This window comes from Poecile atricapillus, chromosome 2 (genome assembly GCF_030490865.1).
Source record: "Poecile atricapillus isolate bPoeAtr1 chromosome 2, bPoeAtr1.hap1, whole genome shotgun sequence".
In the NCBI taxonomy this organism is placed as follows: Eukaryota; Metazoa; Chordata; class Aves; order Passeriformes; family Paridae; genus Poecile; species Poecile atricapillus.
Genome location: NC_081250.1, coordinates 116361361 through 116379983, shown reverse-complemented (window position 1 = coordinate 116379983; position 18623 = coordinate 116361361). Strand labels below are relative to the sequence as shown.

The following is an 18623-nucleotide window of genomic DNA, read 5'->3' as shown; positions in this document are numbered from 1 at the left end:
CCTCTGGGAACACCCTACCTAGATCCTCCCTCCCAGGTGTAATGGTGTCCCATCCCTTGACATGACAAATGAGATCATACATCCCATGGCTGGAAGAGCCATCATGTCCCCATTGCATTGACAGCTGTGTGAGGTGCCCAGTGTCAGGATGTCAATCAATTCAGGGGGATGGCTTCTGAAAGAGGTTCAGATGTGCAGACCATGAGGTCAAGTAGTCAGTAGCATTTTTAAAACAAATTTTCAGTTTCTTCCCTTATATATGCTGATGTACTAGCACAGACATTTGTTTATGTATCTCTTATTCTCCCTTTAAAAACCTTTACTTGCTTCGTGCTAATGAAGCAATCTCCAAGGAGTAACTAACATGCTTGTAAGAGGATGAGAATCTACCTCCAGTTTAATAAACAACCACACAAGGCTTGGCTTTGTTTTATTTTTGTAAATGAGAATAGGAGGAGAAGGCACATCTGTGTGTGCAAACTGCAAAAGTGAATTATAAGCAAAATGGATTCTGGAACAGGCACAACAGACAGCAACCTTACATCTCTCCTCCCAGCTACCTGCACCAGCAATGTTGCTTTCACCAGTGTTGCATCTTAGGAGTGTTTGAGAGATGCACTGTTTTTTCTCACAAATTTCTATATTGAAATTGCATCCCTACCCTTTGAAGGTCTAGACTGGGGTGTCAAGACTTCAAAACAACAGATCCTCATCCTGGTGTATTCTCCTTCTCCATTCCTCTGAAAGCATCTGAGCATAATGAGCTGGAACACAAATGGGCCAATAATAGGCATGTACTAAGCACAGATATAACACGTCTATGTACATATATGTAAATTTATATGTTCAGGTTTTACTATTGCCCTGGCTTCTACATGGCCAGTCCTTGAACCCCTTAACTTCCACTGACTTCAGAGGGGAGAATTATCAGTCCCTCTGAGCACTGAAGTCACAGGGAACATAAGACACCCCCTGCTCAGGGTTGATTTCTAACATCCGTTCTCAGCACACAACAAACACGGCTCCTAGAGAAATATTTCACAAGGCCCCTGAGTTATGAAATGTTGACTTTAACTCCACCTTCTTATTGTACTTGAAAGCAGCTGGGCCGAAAGGACCCTGGTTTTCAAATACTGCTGTAGCAATGCGCATAAATAATAGCCTTAATTTTCAATTTATTCTTCTTCCCCAGATTTTAGCCTTACATTTGACTTCAATAGGAACATGACTTTAATGTCATTTGCATACAAAGCTAGCTTTAGGCCCAGTTATTATACCTCCATTCAGGCTCACATCCTCACTTTTTTTAACAAGACTACCAGCAGGTGGAATAATCACCAGATAAATCATATGTTTAATGTCACTTGTTTTGAACTCAACTTTCATTCAGCATGCTTCTGATGAAGTGTACAGTCCTGCTCCTGTAAGCTGAAAGCATCAAGACTATAAGGTCAAATTTAGGCCTGGCACAAGTGGCTGGTGCTCTCCAAAGAGTCTGATTGTTTGTGCTAGAGGTGAATTTGGCTTGTGATCTTTCCCCCACATGCCAGAAAGACAGAATTCTTTCCCCTAAGCCTGTAATATGTCATCAGTATCTTTTCCATGCTCTACAGTCAAAGGGACTACTGAGCCATATAGCTAGCCCTGGGCCTCTTTGTTACTGTATGTACTTAGATTAAAAATCAAATGGTAACATATTTCAATGTCCATTAAGCAATTCTGAGGATTTCTTTTTCTGACTGCTGTGGGAATATCTTTCTCCATATTTTAGATGCATGTGTGCAGCTCTAGGTGCCTTTGCTTCAAAATCAGGAGATTAAAACTAGAGATATGTCTCCCATTTGGAAAAAAATACAAGTTTTCTCTATGAGCCGACATATTTAGGGCCAGGAATGACAATCTGAATGTGGAATTTAATTCTGGATTGGAGCCTACTGTATTTTATCAGATGACATTCCTGTAGCTGTAATCGGTGAAAATGACACTCCCATGGGATATAACACTGCAGAGACCAAGAATACAGAACCGGTCATGTTGCTTTTTGATTTACTGTTTTTGCATATACTGTGTAGTGGGGTTTCTGGAACATTTCCACCAAAACAAATGTGGGCACTTTTACATCATTTTAAAAAGACAAATAAAACTTGCTTGCAAGTCTTAGCTCTAAGGAGATAGCCATAAGACAAACAGAAAACTTCCCTTTCTTTGTCATCCTCATACCATCTATTTAGGCAAAGACAGGGAAGCAGCATGGTTCATTCTAATTGGCTTTGTCAGCTAGGAGACAAAAAGATTTTGCAGACTTCCACGAAGCACAAATTCTAAAAGGCTCTTTTTCTCCAAAGATTATGAGTCAGTTTAGTTCACTGTCTCCAAGTCTGGTATCATCTCTAGTATCAAAGGGGACTGTAGTCACGAGCAATAGTTTTCCATTAGCACCTGATAGTCAAAACTGAGGATGTGGTTGCAGACATTTGAGTGCCTGTTTTGGCTCTTGTGATGACTGGGGGAAGGGAGATCTATTCTCTTCAGGCAATAAGGGTGCAAGCCACAAGTGACAAGGCAGTAATCCCACTGCCTAGTGTGTTGTGGTATGTTGATAATCCTCCACAAGCAAGTTGAGAGGAAGTTCATTGTGAAAAAATGGCTAGCCAGAACAAAAACCTGGTGTAAAACATTACAGGTATATTTCAACTATGTGTATATATATCAGTAATGAACTTCATATTATAGAACACACAGAAAAGCATGGGAGACATAAAGGCCTGCCTCAAGGAATTTATGATCCAAAAGAGACAAGAACTAAACATCAGTTAAAACACATACAGTAAAACATGACCAGAATTTGGCAGCATAAAGTAAAAGTGCTTCAGTTCTACTGTTGTTTTAATTTGGTGAATCTAGTATTTGTGAGTGGTTGTCCTATAACTTGCCATCCCTCTATCTCCAAGAGGAATTTTGGTGCATCCAGTTTAGGGATGTGTATCACTGTTAATAAATAGAGTTCAGTCCTTGCTGTAGGCTGCAGCAGCTCTGATGGCCCACATGCATGGCCTGCCCAGCAAACCTGAGCTAAAGGTTGCTGGTGCAATGGTCTGGGGGCTGGTACCAACCTGTGAAAGCCCAGAGCATTCATTTCCCTGGTGGCCTAACTCTTTCTTATATATTCATGTGCACAAAGTAGGGTTTTGTGCTTGCTCCTTTTTACATGCTTTGCTGTACAGTATAAGGGAATTTGAAGCTACCTTGGAAGTGCAATAAAGCACCTGTGTATTATGCTGTCTGCATTTGCGTGTGTGAAGCACAGTAGGAAAATAATGCCAGCAAGTTCCGTTTATAGACAAATGTGTGCAGTCTTGGTGTTTTGGGGTTTCTATAACATGCTGAAGAGGAAAAGAATAAATTAAACTGACCTACCCTGCATATACGAAATGATGTCTCTTTCTGCCAACATCCATTTTTCCACAACTGGGACAATATGGGAAATAAAATACTGCGTAAGAACACAAATATGCTGCTGAATCAGAATGGGCCTTTCCTGCCTATGTGACAATCAGTTGACGTTCAATTATCATGGTAATTAAATTAAAGCAAAGTGGAAATTACTTAATTCCATAACTATATGTTCCCGTTAAGTTACTTATTTAATAATTGTTGCTTGCTTGACAGAGGACAGGAAAATGACCTTATAGGAGATTTCTAAGATGCTATAAATAAAATTAAATATTCCCACTATACAATATAGATAAGCAGCAGAACAGAACCCTGCTTTATGATACAGGAAAAAGTTAATTGTATTATTGGATATGATGTGTTTGATAATTTGACACTGTCATATGCATGAAGCTCAAAAGACCTTCAGCTATTTTCTAGACACACTTGAATGATGACACAAGCCTTTTTCCACCCTAAAAGTGCTGCAAGGATGAAAGTCTTATGCTTACAACAACACAAAACTATTTAAGCCTGAGGACTCAAAAATTTTCACAGATGCAGAAAAAAAAAATTAAAAAGAGTTTGAGAGGAGCAGCTGACTTGTTCATACCTGTTTGAGGTACTGCTGCAAATGCTGAACGCACTCCCTACCTGCCCTGCCTCCGTAAGCCCCCAGTACAAGTCCAGTCCGGCACAAAGCCAGTGAATTGGTACCAATGCCAGGGCCACATTCATTGGCTTTCAAAGAAAAATGTTGACAGCCAGACCAGACCTTATTGCTATTTATATTACCAAGTGTTTACTCCCCAGACAGGCAGAACTTACCCTATTTTTTAGTCTAGGCCGTAACCAGTCAGTTTCCAAAACCAGCACGAGGATCATCAGCCTACTTGTATGCTAACCTAAGCATGGGCACCTTGAAAAGGGCTTAGTGACAACTCAGCCTGTTGACCTCAGAGGAGACAATGATGTTGTTCCAGGGATGAAGTGGGGTGAGCTGATCACCTTCCAGACCAGCCAGTCTGCAGGAGCCATTCTGGGCAATGCAAAAATCAAAACAGGATGGGGTCTTTCCCACCCAGTAAGGACTTTTTTACTGTAATGACCTCCTGTTAAATCATTAAATTTTATAGTGCCAGGGAAGACGTGGTGTTCAAGTGATTGTTATTTGTTCACCAACAGATTCAAGAGAAGAGGTCAAGGCAGTGTGTACACTGAACATGGTAGATGTGTAGGTAGGACATAATTAAACAACAAACATCTGATGATGTTTCTATGAAGTAGTGATGCTTTAGATGGAAATTTGCAGAATTGTTGTTAGCTTCATATTATTGAGTTAACACTGTGCAATATGACTATTTGTGGGAAAAGTCAGGTCCCAGAGGACTCCTTCAATTATGCTGTGACTGTAAGAGCACAGCAGGAGTGTCTATTTTTTATATTTATGTAAAGCAAAATAAAACCCAAGGTGGAAGCAGTGGATACATGATCTTTTAAAGAACATTATTCCGCGTAAAATTCTTTGTTCAGCTCTGTTTTTTAAGTTGGCTCTCTTAAGAATGATGCAAAGGCATTGCAATATACAAAGGAGTATAACTTAGTCTGTTCTGTAAGTCAAGCTGAATTCATTCTAGCAGCTAGGAACTGACTGCTGACTAATTTCTTATTTGTTTTCAAAACAAATAGTAATTCCCCTAATTATCACAAACGATTACAACTTAAGAAGCAAATTGCTACCTTTTTTTTTTATTATTTGCAGAACAATAGGAGATCAACAAACACTACATATTTATCTTAATCTGGAAAAATTACAAGGGTGCAAACATGCAGTTGCACAGCTAAAACCAATCTTTTTCCCTCTCTGTCTTTATATTTACAATTTTAGAAGCCTAAGACTTCTCTGTTTCCATTATGATCTTTTGCTTCCCTGGGAAGAAAAATCCTTAATCCTTTTAGGCAGCCTCTGAGTTTTGCCAGCCTGCATCTGAGGTTTGTTCTGTGTCTGAAAGCAAAGCGTTAGTGAAACAAAAAATAGTTTCATGAGTACATTCTTTATAAAAATGGTGTTGTACTGGATCCTTCCAGCCTGACATTACCACTCTCCCTTTGTAGTCTGCAACTGTATTGTCCTCTGTGTGTACACTCTGTGCTGCCAGGTCCTCTCCATTACAGGACTGCTGGTTTTACTGAAGCATTGGAAGATCAAAAGAGAACACTTTAAAGTTTCATAAAGTTTATCTTTCTGGGGAGGAGATGTTCATGTGTGCTTTTAGCTGTGGAATTCAGAAGAACGCCCCAAAATTGTCCTCCTTAATAGCTTTGACTGTCTTTTAGCTTTGAATCAATAGCCCAGTTAACCAGGCAGTGAGGAATGGGAGAGGGAAGGTGGACAGTCTTTCCTTATGGAGGTTTTCCACAGGTGCCCAGGTTGTGCAGGACAAGTGGGCAACAGGGACACAAAGCTGCAGTTTCATTTTGTGAAATATTATGGACCCCAAATATCCATCCACATGTGGATTAAACTCTGTCACGTGACTTTAAAGTCATAAAATATAACAATAAAAAAAATAATTTTCTTCCCTTTTTTTTTTTCTCCCTCACTTTTAAACCTTTAGATGTTTTTTTTAAACTCCTCCTTTCAACAAGAAAGATGAGGAATCAGCCCTGCTTAGTTATATGAAGCCCAGATGCATGCATGACTCCTAAATCTACCCCTTCAGGAAAATATCCAAAGCATGAAGTACTGAGAAACTCATGACAAAATTTGCAAACAGAAATGCTGAGTTGTTCCTAAATCTGTCGCTGACATGGCTAACAGAAAGTCATTAGCTAGGCTCCATGGATCAGAACCTGGTTCTCCTCCTGAGAGCTTTCAACCCTAAATATCTACACATGCTTTTCTAATGTCATGTTACTGTAGTGCTATGAGGTCCTGCCTAACCCTACAGATAATCTTTGATCTTGAAATCTGGGCAAAATTGAAGTGATTCTCCAAGGTCTTTAATCTATTATGAGATTGTGCACATGCCACATTTAAAATAATTTGGTGAATTGAGAGAAATGTACAGAAATAGATCCATGCTTCTGGGAAGTTAATTAGACCGATATGGGATCAAGACTGGAATAATGACTAACATTTATTATCCTTAGCAGCTCCATGGGCTTCTTTGACTGCCCCCAACAGGTCACCCAGGGAAAAGAGAAATTCTCTTGGCTAATCTGTGGTGCAGTCATCTCCTCCTTCATTTAGTTCAAATGTCTTTCTACAAATTCTCGTCTTCCCCAGAGGGTTTTAACTGGTCTCACAAGTGGAAGCCAGGGGAAAGGGACACACCTACCTCCCCCCATCCCCAAAGGTGCCATTTAAAAGTACACCCCACATGTCACTTTGAGCAATTTAGCTTGAGATGCTATGAGGGTTATTGTTTTTTCAGTACTGTTGGTTAGTTAAATGGTGTTTCACAGTTGGAACAATATTTTCTTTAAAATATTTGATGTTTATTATTTCACTCTTTAAGTAATATGAAGAAGAAAGGCTGCTTACTTAGAAGACACACCAGTGATATATAAAACAAAACCAGATTCATTTACCAATGTGCCACTCTTTGTTTTTAGGTATACAAGAAGAAAACTGAAGCTGCCAAGAAGGAGTATCTGAAGCAGTTAGCTGCCTACAGAGCAAGCCTTGTATCCAAGGTAACACATAATATATATACATACACACATATATATAGTGACATATTGCAAACCATTTTCAGCTGAGTGCCACAGCATTTAGTGCAAATAACCTTGTTTATTAGCACCTTAAACTTGCATTTAAGTTGGAAATGCTCAATAAACACAGTCATCTGTCCACGTAAAGATATCCTTTCCCTCCTGGTCATCAAGACAGCACTTCAGTTTGGGAGTATCATGCCAGTTCAACAGGAGAAGGAGGTAGTGGTAAATAGACCTCCATACAACAAACATGCCAGGCAGCCACTGTGCTGCCTCTAAGGGAGAAAAAAGTATATCACATACTAAATGCCTGGGTTTGGTTTTGTGGGGTTTTTTTAGTAATGCTTTTTACCTTACAATCACAAAACAGAAATGGTCAAGCTCAGATGATATTTCAGATTTTCATAAGAAATGTGAATTTCCATTTTACATCCAACATTGTGAGCACAGTATCAGTCACCACTAAGACAATGGTGGGATGTTCTCTAATGGAACACACCAAATATACAGCCAGTAGCAATTTTCTAAATAGATTTATTCAAACATTCTCAGCTCCCATTATTTTGCAGCAGACTCTTTAGAATTCGTAATACACTTTTAAATATGCAGAAAAATGTGAAATTACTGTACTGTGTCAATGTGAGAAACCCATTGAGCAACTTCAGAATCATACCAGTTAGAACCACTTGCTTTGGGTCTATAAAAAAAATATAGATCTATTTTGTTCTTACTTAAATAAAATAAATTTTAGAGGTAAAAAGTACAGTATGAAGGACTGACATATAGGACTTGAGAAGAACTTCTTGGTTAGTTTCAAAATCTTTTTGGGGCCCCTGCACACAATATTATTTCGTATACTGTATTAATTTTTCAGGGGGTATGCTGTATTATTAGCCATGCAAAAACTTTTCATACATGTTTCTGCTTTATCTCCATATTTGGTCAGTGTTTGTTCTTAATTTAAAAATCTATGGGTGTCACCTAATTCATTTTTGGGGCTTGTGTCCTATAACTTTCCATTTTTTTAGCTGCCATTATAAATACTCCTGCATTTAGTTAAAGTAATTTACAGTATACCTTTCATTTCTGTATTAGGACTGTTTGGTTTCAGAAATAATCATTGCCTTCAGAAAGAGTACGATGTGAACACAAGCAAATCTTTTTGAAATAGCTTGCTTATTGGCAAAAGATAAGTCTAAAAAGCTCAAAATATTCCAAGTTTTAACCCAGCTTTTCACTTGAGAAGGTAACTTGGCTGTCATTATTCAGCACATCATGGACTATTTACATGACACTCTATGCAGCTTAATTTTGAAATGCACAATATAAAAAATGAGTTGGTTTTTATGAAAGATAATGTATATTATGGCATTTTCTAAAGTTCATTTTTTTTGGAAAAAATTTGGAAGACTGTTGATTAGTTCAGTGCATGAATCCATTTTTGCAAATATTCAAATTTGTTGTTAGTAAGAAAAGCACTGAAGCATTTTCTTAACTTTTAAGCAATTATTTAAATTCTGCTCATAATATAAGGTTTTCATCTAGTGTGGAAGGTATAAAAATATAAACTTAATGAAGCTGAGTACTGATTGCTTATTCCCATGAACACACTCAATGAATCTGACAGAGCTGGGATGTAACTAAAGCAAGTCCATTTTGGAATAAGGATGTAAAATAACCATTTTAATATCAGTGTATTCTACATCATCATTATTAAATATTTATATGGCACCAGAAGAGTTGTAGTTCTTTAGACAAGATTATAAACATGAGAAAATATATATAATACATAATTAAGATTATTTGGAGTCAATGTGGTCTTTTATGTCCATGTTGTTACATTGCCATCCATAAAAACTACTTTTAGGAGGTATTACTAAGATTCTAAGACCTCATTATCAAAAGTTTAGATATGGCAAAAGTAACACACTTTTTCCAAAAATTTTTTATTACCATATTAATGATTTGCTCACATATATATTTTATTCTTTGTACCTTACTTTCTGGTATTTTACACTTATAATCAGGTGTTCACCCTGGATCCTCCTGAGATATATTTACTGCATGTTTTTTAATCTTGCTGCTTTATAGAATTTTCTGTGCTGCTCATCCCAACAGTGCTTTGGTGTAAAGAAATTCTCACTAATACTTGGAAACAGGAAGTTTACATGGTTCATATTTTCAAACACAATTAAATAATTGTGAAATCAGGTTCTCAGTAATTTTGTGCATTCTCCTTGGAAAATCTTTTTTCAAAGTATTTGAACAATATGTGGAGAGAGTGGCCTTCTCCAAGACACTTATCTCCTTACCCCTTTAGTCTGCTTTTTTTCTCCCCTCCCCTCCCCAGGACAGTGGAAATGTCACTAGCAGCTCTGGTAATAGGATTTCCAGCCCATCTCTGGTACACTTCTAAATGCTTTCATGATATCTTTATAAAACATCTATGGCTACCACCCAGTAAATAAGGTAAACATATCATTGTATAAATATGTCAATATGCATTAATTACCATTCATTTATAACTATATTTCCAGTATTTCCTCCCTTTTTATACTGGTTGAAATTAATGGGTGTGTTGTTGAGTTTGTTCATGTGTATAGCAATTGATAGGTAAAGTAAAAACACATAAAGCATTATATCTTCTGCTATGCAGATTGCCATATTGCTTATAGTACTGACTAAGCCTTTGCATTGTAAACAAGTGTCTTTATATTTGCCCTTAGTTGCAACTTTTAGTACTATTCAGGTCCAGAAATGCAGTCTCTGGTATCTGGTAATTTGTACAGCATTACAGAAAATGCTGTGAATTGCAATTTTACTTTTTTCATAAAACAAGCACTTTTTCTAGCCTAACCAGCCTTTTTTTTCCAGCTGACATTAGAGTTTTTGCTGTATCTTTCAAATATATATATATTTAATACAGATATATATGGGTAAATATTAAATACTTTCATATATTACATATGTTCATATATGAATATTTATAAAACAATATATGCATGTTGTGTATTCAACATGCCTAATATATTTATGGGCATATAGGGATACATTTATGTATGTTAATTATAGCAGTACAAATGTATCTGTTTCAGTAGTACAAAAAATATTTCTCTTCCCTGTTTTATTATTTTTGACTGGATTAATCTTTAATTCTCTCTGTGTAGTGACACAATTTCAAGATATATATCAGTGTCTATGGCTGAAGCTAAAACTGCTCAGCAAGGGGAATATTATTCAAATTCAAAATACTCAAGCATATTTCAAAAGTCTGATGTTGTATTTAAGTCAAAGTTGTGTCCTCACTTGACTTTGAAGTGAATGCATTGGACATTTTTCAGTTTTGTGGACAGTGCAAATCCTTTGGACCTGTAAAATTACTTATTGAAACATATGGCAGACTTAGCTTTTCCTAGTCCATCATCTTGCAATTGTGGTTCATAAGAAAACTAAAGGTCATGTCTGTAAGACTGCCATTGCCTTAATGCCATTAGCACTGCAATTTGTAACCAGAGAGTTCCAGGGACCCAAAGTATCTGTTACACTGCCTGTCTTGTAATAAAAATGATCAGCCTGAGGAATTCAAGTCTCTTTAAAAATGCAGTGGACATACATGAAAATATTTGACCTACTTGTAAAAAGTAATATGGAGACCATAATAAAAAGAAAAATACAAAATCAACAAAACAAGCAAACAAAAACCAACCAACCAAAAACAAAACAAAATAAGAAGCAAAACTCAAAAATAACCCAAAACTAAAATTGTAAAATTAGTATTAGTTTCCAGTTTCATGTATGTATGTGGTGAGAGCCCTTGCCTAACATATAAAAAAGCAATACAATATGTTAGGTCTCCCTGATCATTTATTTCCCAACTCCTAATTAAGTGTGTGTGTACATGTGTGCTCTCTCCACAATTTGTTTTCTGTAACTGCATAGCTTCATAGTGGCCAAGCTTCAGATGTAGGGGGGCACTGTAATCCTGGCTCACTCCATGAAATAAGCAGCTGCTGGGGTTTAGGACATCTCTTTTGGGAATAAAATTCGTAATATCTCTTGACAAGTTAGTGACTGAACTGTTATGTCTCCTGGTCAGTGCTTTAACCAATGGCTATTGCATGCAAGGGGAGCAGCATCCCTTCTGCTGCTGGCAAAGAGGCACCTGCTTCTGAGAACAGCTTTTCCTACATTACATCTAGCCCTAGTCCATGCAGATGTTTTTGGAATTTCATAAACCAATTAGGCTGTTCTCAGTGAAAGCATAAGAGAAAGAATAAATAAAAAATACAGTTACATTTGATGCATGATTTTTTTTTTTTTTGGTAGCTATTAAAGTGCTACAAGACATATGGCAATATTTCCCTCAAAGCAATAACAAAATAATCCCAGAATGATGACATACACATGCATGTTTTACTTTTTTCCATTAGAATTGCTAGATGGAAAAAACTATAATGAAAAGCTTCCAAAGCAGGTAATTCATGTTTCTGTGGTACCTTATTCTTTCATTATTTTTGGAGTTATTATGATGTAGTCAGAAATTTTCAAAGAATTGTAAATTAAATCCTTTATGTGCAAATATGTCATGTGTCAGAGTATCTTTTAAGTAAACATGTATTTATAAAACATTTGTCTAATCTCATCATAACACAAGTCCAAATGTTTTTTTTTTCCTCTAGCAAAGAAACCAATGATCTACTGCAGCTGAAAATAAAGAACAAACTATATTTAAGTTAGTGCCATGAATTTGATTTGAGGCTAAATCATGTGACGCTTTACATTCAGCAGTGCAAAAATACTCTCACATAATTTCTGCCAAAAAGTGCCAGAAATGTCTTGATCTTGATAGAAGCCAGATTTTGATTTGAAGAGGAACTATATTTGGTTTTGAAGTGGGTTAATAAAACTAGATTTAACTATTAGCCTAGTGCTTCCATTTGGGGAATTAAAACACTTGTATCAAATTAAAGTTGCATATCCTTTATCACATGTACCCAGGTTATATTCATAAAACATCCATTTTTACTTACATATCCTAAATGAATCTATGACAATCCCCTGCAGATGATGACAAAATGTATATTTAGATTTGAAGATGTTCTTCTGAGCCACCTTGACTAATTATAGATGACAACCCATGGCTTATTCCTTTGTTTCTGAAACATCAAAAATGTGTCAAAAAGCTTTCTGAACTCTCTGGGGTCCCAGATGTTGTTATTGCATTAGGTGACTGGAATTAACAAAATAGGAAACGTCATTTGCTGAGAGCCTCTTGTGACTTAGGTAGGAAGGCAGCTGCACTGGAAATATGCATATGAGTTATCTACTGGGGTGGATAGAGTTAAATCAAAGGGATCTCTATAGGAGTTAAAGAGCTAAGCAGAAAGAGAAAGCAGTGCTGGAGAGAAGTCATTTGCTCATAAACATCTTCACAGGGGTATTAATAAAATGGCTGAGCCCATGCGGGCTAGGAAAAGGAATTCTTCTCAAGGACAGGCTTGGGGTTGGAAGTGACCTAAAATGTCAAAAATGTTACAAACAGACAGGATTATGTGAACACAGAAAAGCTGAGAGAAGGAATAAACAATTCAAGATGCTCCTTCCACCAAAGAGACAGCAAAGACAGCAGATGCAAACTTAAGCTTAGGTAAGCTTTGTAGGAGCTGCATAAATATGCAGCCAATTTCCTTCTATCTGCCTCTTTAATGTCACAGTACTGAAGATAACTCATTTTTAAGCTGAGTCAGGCCAGCCTAAGTTTGATCACAGCCTGCACAGCCTGGACCATCCTGGTACCAGCTGACATAATCACTGCTGTTTCCTGAATGTAACCTTCATTCTGGTCACAGATTCTGAAAATTGTTGAATTCCTCAGCATGGCTCAAGGACAGACAGCAGTCACTAGGTGTGAGCATGACACCATCATGAAAAGGGACAGTGTGGCAACTACATAGGTTTATGATACATATTATTTTTCCAGGTTTTGAAATACTCACACATTACATGTTCCAGTCTGTAGAGAGAGGATGCCAGATCTCCATTTCTCATTTAAAGAGAAACACCTGTTTCTCATTTAAAATAGAACTATGTTGCACCATTATGGCTTTGTGAAAAAAAAAAAAAAAACAAAACAAACAACAACAAAAAAACTTATTTTGTTTGCCCACAAGTAAAGCTGCTTGCACTGTTTGTTGTTTGCATATTGGCCATAAGGCTTGCTTTGCCCTTGAGAAGGTCTCTCAGCATATATTTGCAGGACATATAAGCATCCAGTAGCACCAAGAACATTTACTGAATGTTCTGGATATATTTAGTGAATATTTTACTACAAAGGAGAGCTTAATTGGTGTTATTAATAAAGAAGCATTTTGATAATATCTCATCTGTAAACAACTGAAATTATACTGCTCCAACTGGAAGGCTTTGATCATTAATTTTCTGAAATCAATAGAACAAGAAAAATACCCTTTTTTCTCCATAAATAGAACATCTCTGGTTTCTTTGAGACAACACTGACTTTTTAGTTTTACATCAAGATTTAGTTTTACATTAAGTTTTACATTGCAAGAACCAATATTAGTTGAGCACTACTTACTAGAGTGAAATTATTTTAAAATCTATTTAATTCTGACATATTATTCTACAGTAGATAAGAACTCTGAATATGAAGCATGTATAAATTAAGTAAGTTGAAGATTTCCATATAGATCATGTGTGAATACATCTACGTAGTCCTACTTGCTGGCAACATTTCTAACAGAAACTGCATTTACACGTTAACATGGAAATAAGTATAGGCACTTGTAGATTCTAGGTATACTTCTTATGGATCAGAGGTCAAAAGTAGTGATCATCAGTTGGGAACGGTCCTCACCCTCTGTTAGTCAGATCCTACCTGGTTTTCATGAAAAATGAAATGGACATCCAGGCATTGATACTTAAGTAACAGTAAGAGTGTTGGGCTGTGATCCAAACAGATTTTCCTTTATGTTCAGTAGTCTAAGGACCAGGCTCTTAGAGTACTGCCTTGTTAAAATATGTCCTTGCTTTACTTTCAACCACATGGATGTTTGTGTTCCAACAGAAATGGGGTTAGAATCTCCAACAGTAGCCAGAAGGTAGACACAATTTAGAAATAGAATCAATACCCATTTGTAGGTTTCAAGAGCTGGTTGGTTACACCAATACATAGGTGAGAGTTTAAAGGGTGAGTTTTCAAAGTGTTTCAAAGTTTTCAAATTATATCCCAAATGGACCTGTGGAGATGCCCAAATGGGCTATTTTTTATTATATCTGGGCTATTTTTTCTATTACAAATTGAGCAGGATGTCTTTACCAAAAATAATTTGGTGAGTGAGTTGGATGGCATGAGGGAAATCCCAATGTCACTTTTCTCTAAGGAACAGACACACTCCCTGTGCCTGAATGCAGTGTGATAAGAATGACCACTAGACCCAGGGCAGTTCCCTTCAGAAAAGAATTGCACAGCTATTGGTCTAAGTGAGCAGTGCTTAACCTCTTATTCCTAATTTAATTCTTTAATTTGGCAATAAAGCATAAGGAGTTTTGGAACATAGAAGAGGAATAGAGGTGCATGGGAAAGCTCTCTTTGCATTAAAATTGGAAGGAAAGTTATGAGTTTGGTGAAAATCACGAGGAAGAACTTGATTCAACCCTTTCCAAACTTTGTGCAAAATTATTAATCCTGAACGCTTTCTCTTAAGAACAGCACTCATCTGTATCATCACACACTTCCTTGAAAATATTATACAAATAAGATCATTTTGTGAACCAAAAGTCATGCACCACCAGTAATTTTAGTTTATATTATTATAGTTGCTATAATCAGAATTACAGTAGTACTTATTTTTTTCCTTCCCTTTTCTCATTTCTCTTTTACTTTCATTATCTTTCTTTTCGGATTTCAAAATGTTCTTCCCATTTTTTCTTCATGTTACAGTAAAACAACAGATTCTTTGGGGGGAGGGGTTGGGAAATGGATTTGTGTTGTGCCTAAAAGGCAATATATTTTCTCAGTACCATTCCATTGCCTTGGTCTATCTACCTTGTCTTCAGCTTCTGATTTTTTATTATTTTTTTTTAAATTTATTTAGACAAGAATATTAGGTGATGATGTTAGGAGAGACAAGTCCATAGGAAATCCTTCTTCTAGATCATGAAGAATGTGAAGATTTACAGCAAGGCTTCGACTTGTTCTCCAGAACAAGTACAAGCCACTCAAAAGACTCAAAGGACTGCTACAAAAAACTAATTTGTCACCCTAGTGTATGTTCACTAATGTACGTGTAAAATACCACCACCTACCATTAACTAAATGTAATATTCTGTCACCCTCTAGTGGTGGGTCTACACCACCATTCTTCAGCTAGTAGTGATGGAAGATGTTCCCACTACACGTCTAGTAGAAGACTTTTTAGCATTTAGGAGTTACTAAGCCCCAGTGTTTGGTGGGCCGTGTGTATGGATCTGTAATTTTGGTCTCCACTGCAATATATCTGAATTTGACCCTAGAACTTTGTCCTACAAATTAGTGATGTAAATTTTCTGTGATGGTTTGGGGCAGATTAATTAGAGGTTTGGGAGAGCTGTTCAAATTATTTGTGTGCTCTTCTCCTAAGATAAGTCAAGAGAAAATTGGCTGAAATTCAACCAGCAAAGTAGGGAACATAACTGTGCATTTGAAGCCCATATTGGACAGTCAAATCCATACTTTCTTAATTCCATTTTTTACCCATAAAAGTCCTTGTCTAAGGCTGTCTGATGCTGCACTGGACTAGTGCAATGCCCAATCTAGTCTGTGAAAGCAGAAATTTGGCCCAAAATCATAGTGTGACCTATGTGTCATATGTGCTTCTTGGTTTATTTCACAGCAAAGTGACATCACAAAGCTGAAACACTTGGCACCACCTATGTTATTAGCTCCAGAAATACTTATCTGTGTTTCTGACCCAGCTGCAGAAAAAAGCTGGAATTGCAGTATACTGGAGAATGGCATTTAATGGCTTTGTTTATCAAGATTCCAGTAACTGATAGTATTAATTTGTTTTACACTGATATTGGACAATTTGCTTTTGGATTACATATGATTTAAAGCACACCAAAGTTACAGCAAAGTACTTGCTCTTAAACTGAAGTGTTGTGCTTTTTACTGGATCAAGAAGTAGTGAAACGTATAGAAAGCTGATTCATAGCTTGAGACAACTGAAACTGTCCCTTTTGATCACTTTTCAGAGCTCTTCTCAATGGTGTAACAACTGTTATTCATCTCTGACCAGAGACTGTGCAATTCCTCTTAACATAATTCAGCATTTAAAGTATCAAATTATACTATCTATATGTCTGTAATTTTATCAGTGTGGGCCATGTTTCCACCATTTATGTGTGAACTCAGTAATTGTCCAGTAATTAGATTGGTCCCCTGTATCTTTGTTAAAGGGGTGTATGGCAGCATCTTTGTAGTTACAAATGAAATAGAAGTGTGTATCAGTATGTCAGCAAAGGCTTTTTTGCAGCACTCACCTCACTAGGAGGATTAGTTTAGCCAATCTTCCCTTAGACACTTCAGGAGCAATTATTGCTGCTTGGACCACACAGAGCCTGCCAGCTACATCATGGAAAGACAAGCTGTTTCCATGAGGGGACTGCTCTCAGTAAAACTTCCAAGTCTCTCAAGAACACAGCCTGCACCTCCTGTAACATGTAATAAGCATGGGACACCCAAAAAGGAGTCTCCTGACCATGCTGCTAATTAGCAAACCTTCTGAATTGCTGAAATTTCAGCAAACTTGCCAGTCGCTGCTTCTACACTCACAAGAGTGTTCTAAAAATTCAGCTGGAAAGAGAGGGGAAAAATTCTTCCCATGTTTTCATGAACATTAATTCAGTGTTTAAAAAATAATATCCAAATAATGGCAGGTTTTCCAGCTACTTTCAGGCTTTTATGTCTGCATCTGTATCCTGCAAACATGCACATAATACATATTGCACACGTGTACACCCACACGCAAGCAGAGCTAGGCAGATCCACAGAGACAGATTTGCATGAATTTTTTCATATTCATTTAATTTTCCTTCATTTACTGAACAAAACAGGGGGGCTTTTTGCTAATGGAACTGCAGTTATACATAGGGAAAAGGAAGTTATCATTCTCATCTTTATCATCGCATATAATGAAGCAATTTCAGTAACACTCGTGTCAACAGATTGTTGGTGATGGTGCATCCCTCAGAAAGAATACAAATAGACTTCGCTGACCCTGGAGTGCTGAGAGTAACATGAAACTTACTCTGACTTGTAAACTGAGCAAATATGACATGGAGATCACAGAATAAGGGCATGTATGCATCTTTCAGCCTTGTTTTGACAAAGTGACTTTCTCCAGAGGGACATTTCTGCCATTTTATTCCAGCATGTTTCACCTTTCACTGAATATTAATCCCAGTATGACTAAATTTCAAATTATGATTCCCACCTATAAGCATATGGGAGTTAATTCTTAATTTTTTTTTCATAATTTATTTGAGCACACAGTTAGCACTCCGGCTGTCTAAGAAAATAAATGCATGAAAAACAATTGAGCAAATTGAGTTTAATCAAATGTAACAAGTTATAAATATTAGAACAAAAAATGTTATTAAAATTCATATTCATTAATGGAGAGGTTTTATTATTAGTAACTTTAAGAAATTGGGCCAGACCACAATATTTCTGAAAACTGTGCAGTTTCTCATATTCTATGCAGTATTCTTTTAGCTTTAGACTAAAGATAACTTCCCTATATCTGGTGCAGGCTAACATTTATATAGCCATAAGTTTTAGACAGAATTTTCAGAGCCTTATGAATTGGAATTATAAAGCATGTTTTGCTGAAAGATAAATTATTCAGACTACTCCTATTTCTCTTAATTCATGGCCTACATAATATGTTTGATGGCATGGATAGCATTCCAACACAAAATATTTCAAAATAAAGGCACTGACATAGCAACTAATGTATTTGTTCCATGCAGTAGAACAGCTGAGAATGGGGTTTAGCCTCTTCATCATGTTAGCTAACTGATAAATAACTATTAGCAATATCAATGTATATGGTATAAGGCCCTGAAAATCTTATCCATGGTTTGCACATGGGAAAACAAGATATGTTAAAAATCACTACAGTTTTGCTGTAACCCACCCTCCTAATTCTCCTTTCAGCTAGGCCATGAAATCTGAGGACAGTAATAGTGGCTGCTTATGTGATAAAATGTGTCAAGCTTGGTTGTCTTGGCTGTGTAAGATATTAGATCAGTGATGGCAGTTCCAAGCTTGGAAAAAGAAAATGCCAGGCTAGACCAGGAAACAAAGGACCTGAATTACTTTTTTTATTTTACAATGTTGAAGGCAAAAGTGTAAGGTGACAGGGATTAATTACTTTTCTAGAATAATAACCAAATTCCATTTCAAGGAA

At 36.7% G+C, this 18623-nt stretch overlaps 1 protein-coding gene across 4 annotated transcripts in view; it reads left to right on the top strand.

The window, feature by feature from the left end:
• The window catches only part of TOX (thymocyte selection associated high mobility group box), a 216997-nt gene that overhangs the window by 184519 nt on the left and 13855 nt on the right, over nt 1-18623 (top strand). For all 4 annotated transcript variants that reach the window (XM_058833690.1, XM_058833692.1, XM_058833689.1 and 1 more), the window contains one exon: nt 7051-7131. In XM_058833690.1, coding sequence (XP_058689673.1) covers nt 7051-7131 — 81 coding nt within the window. The remainder of the gene's footprint in view (nt 1-7050; nt 7132-18623) is intronic.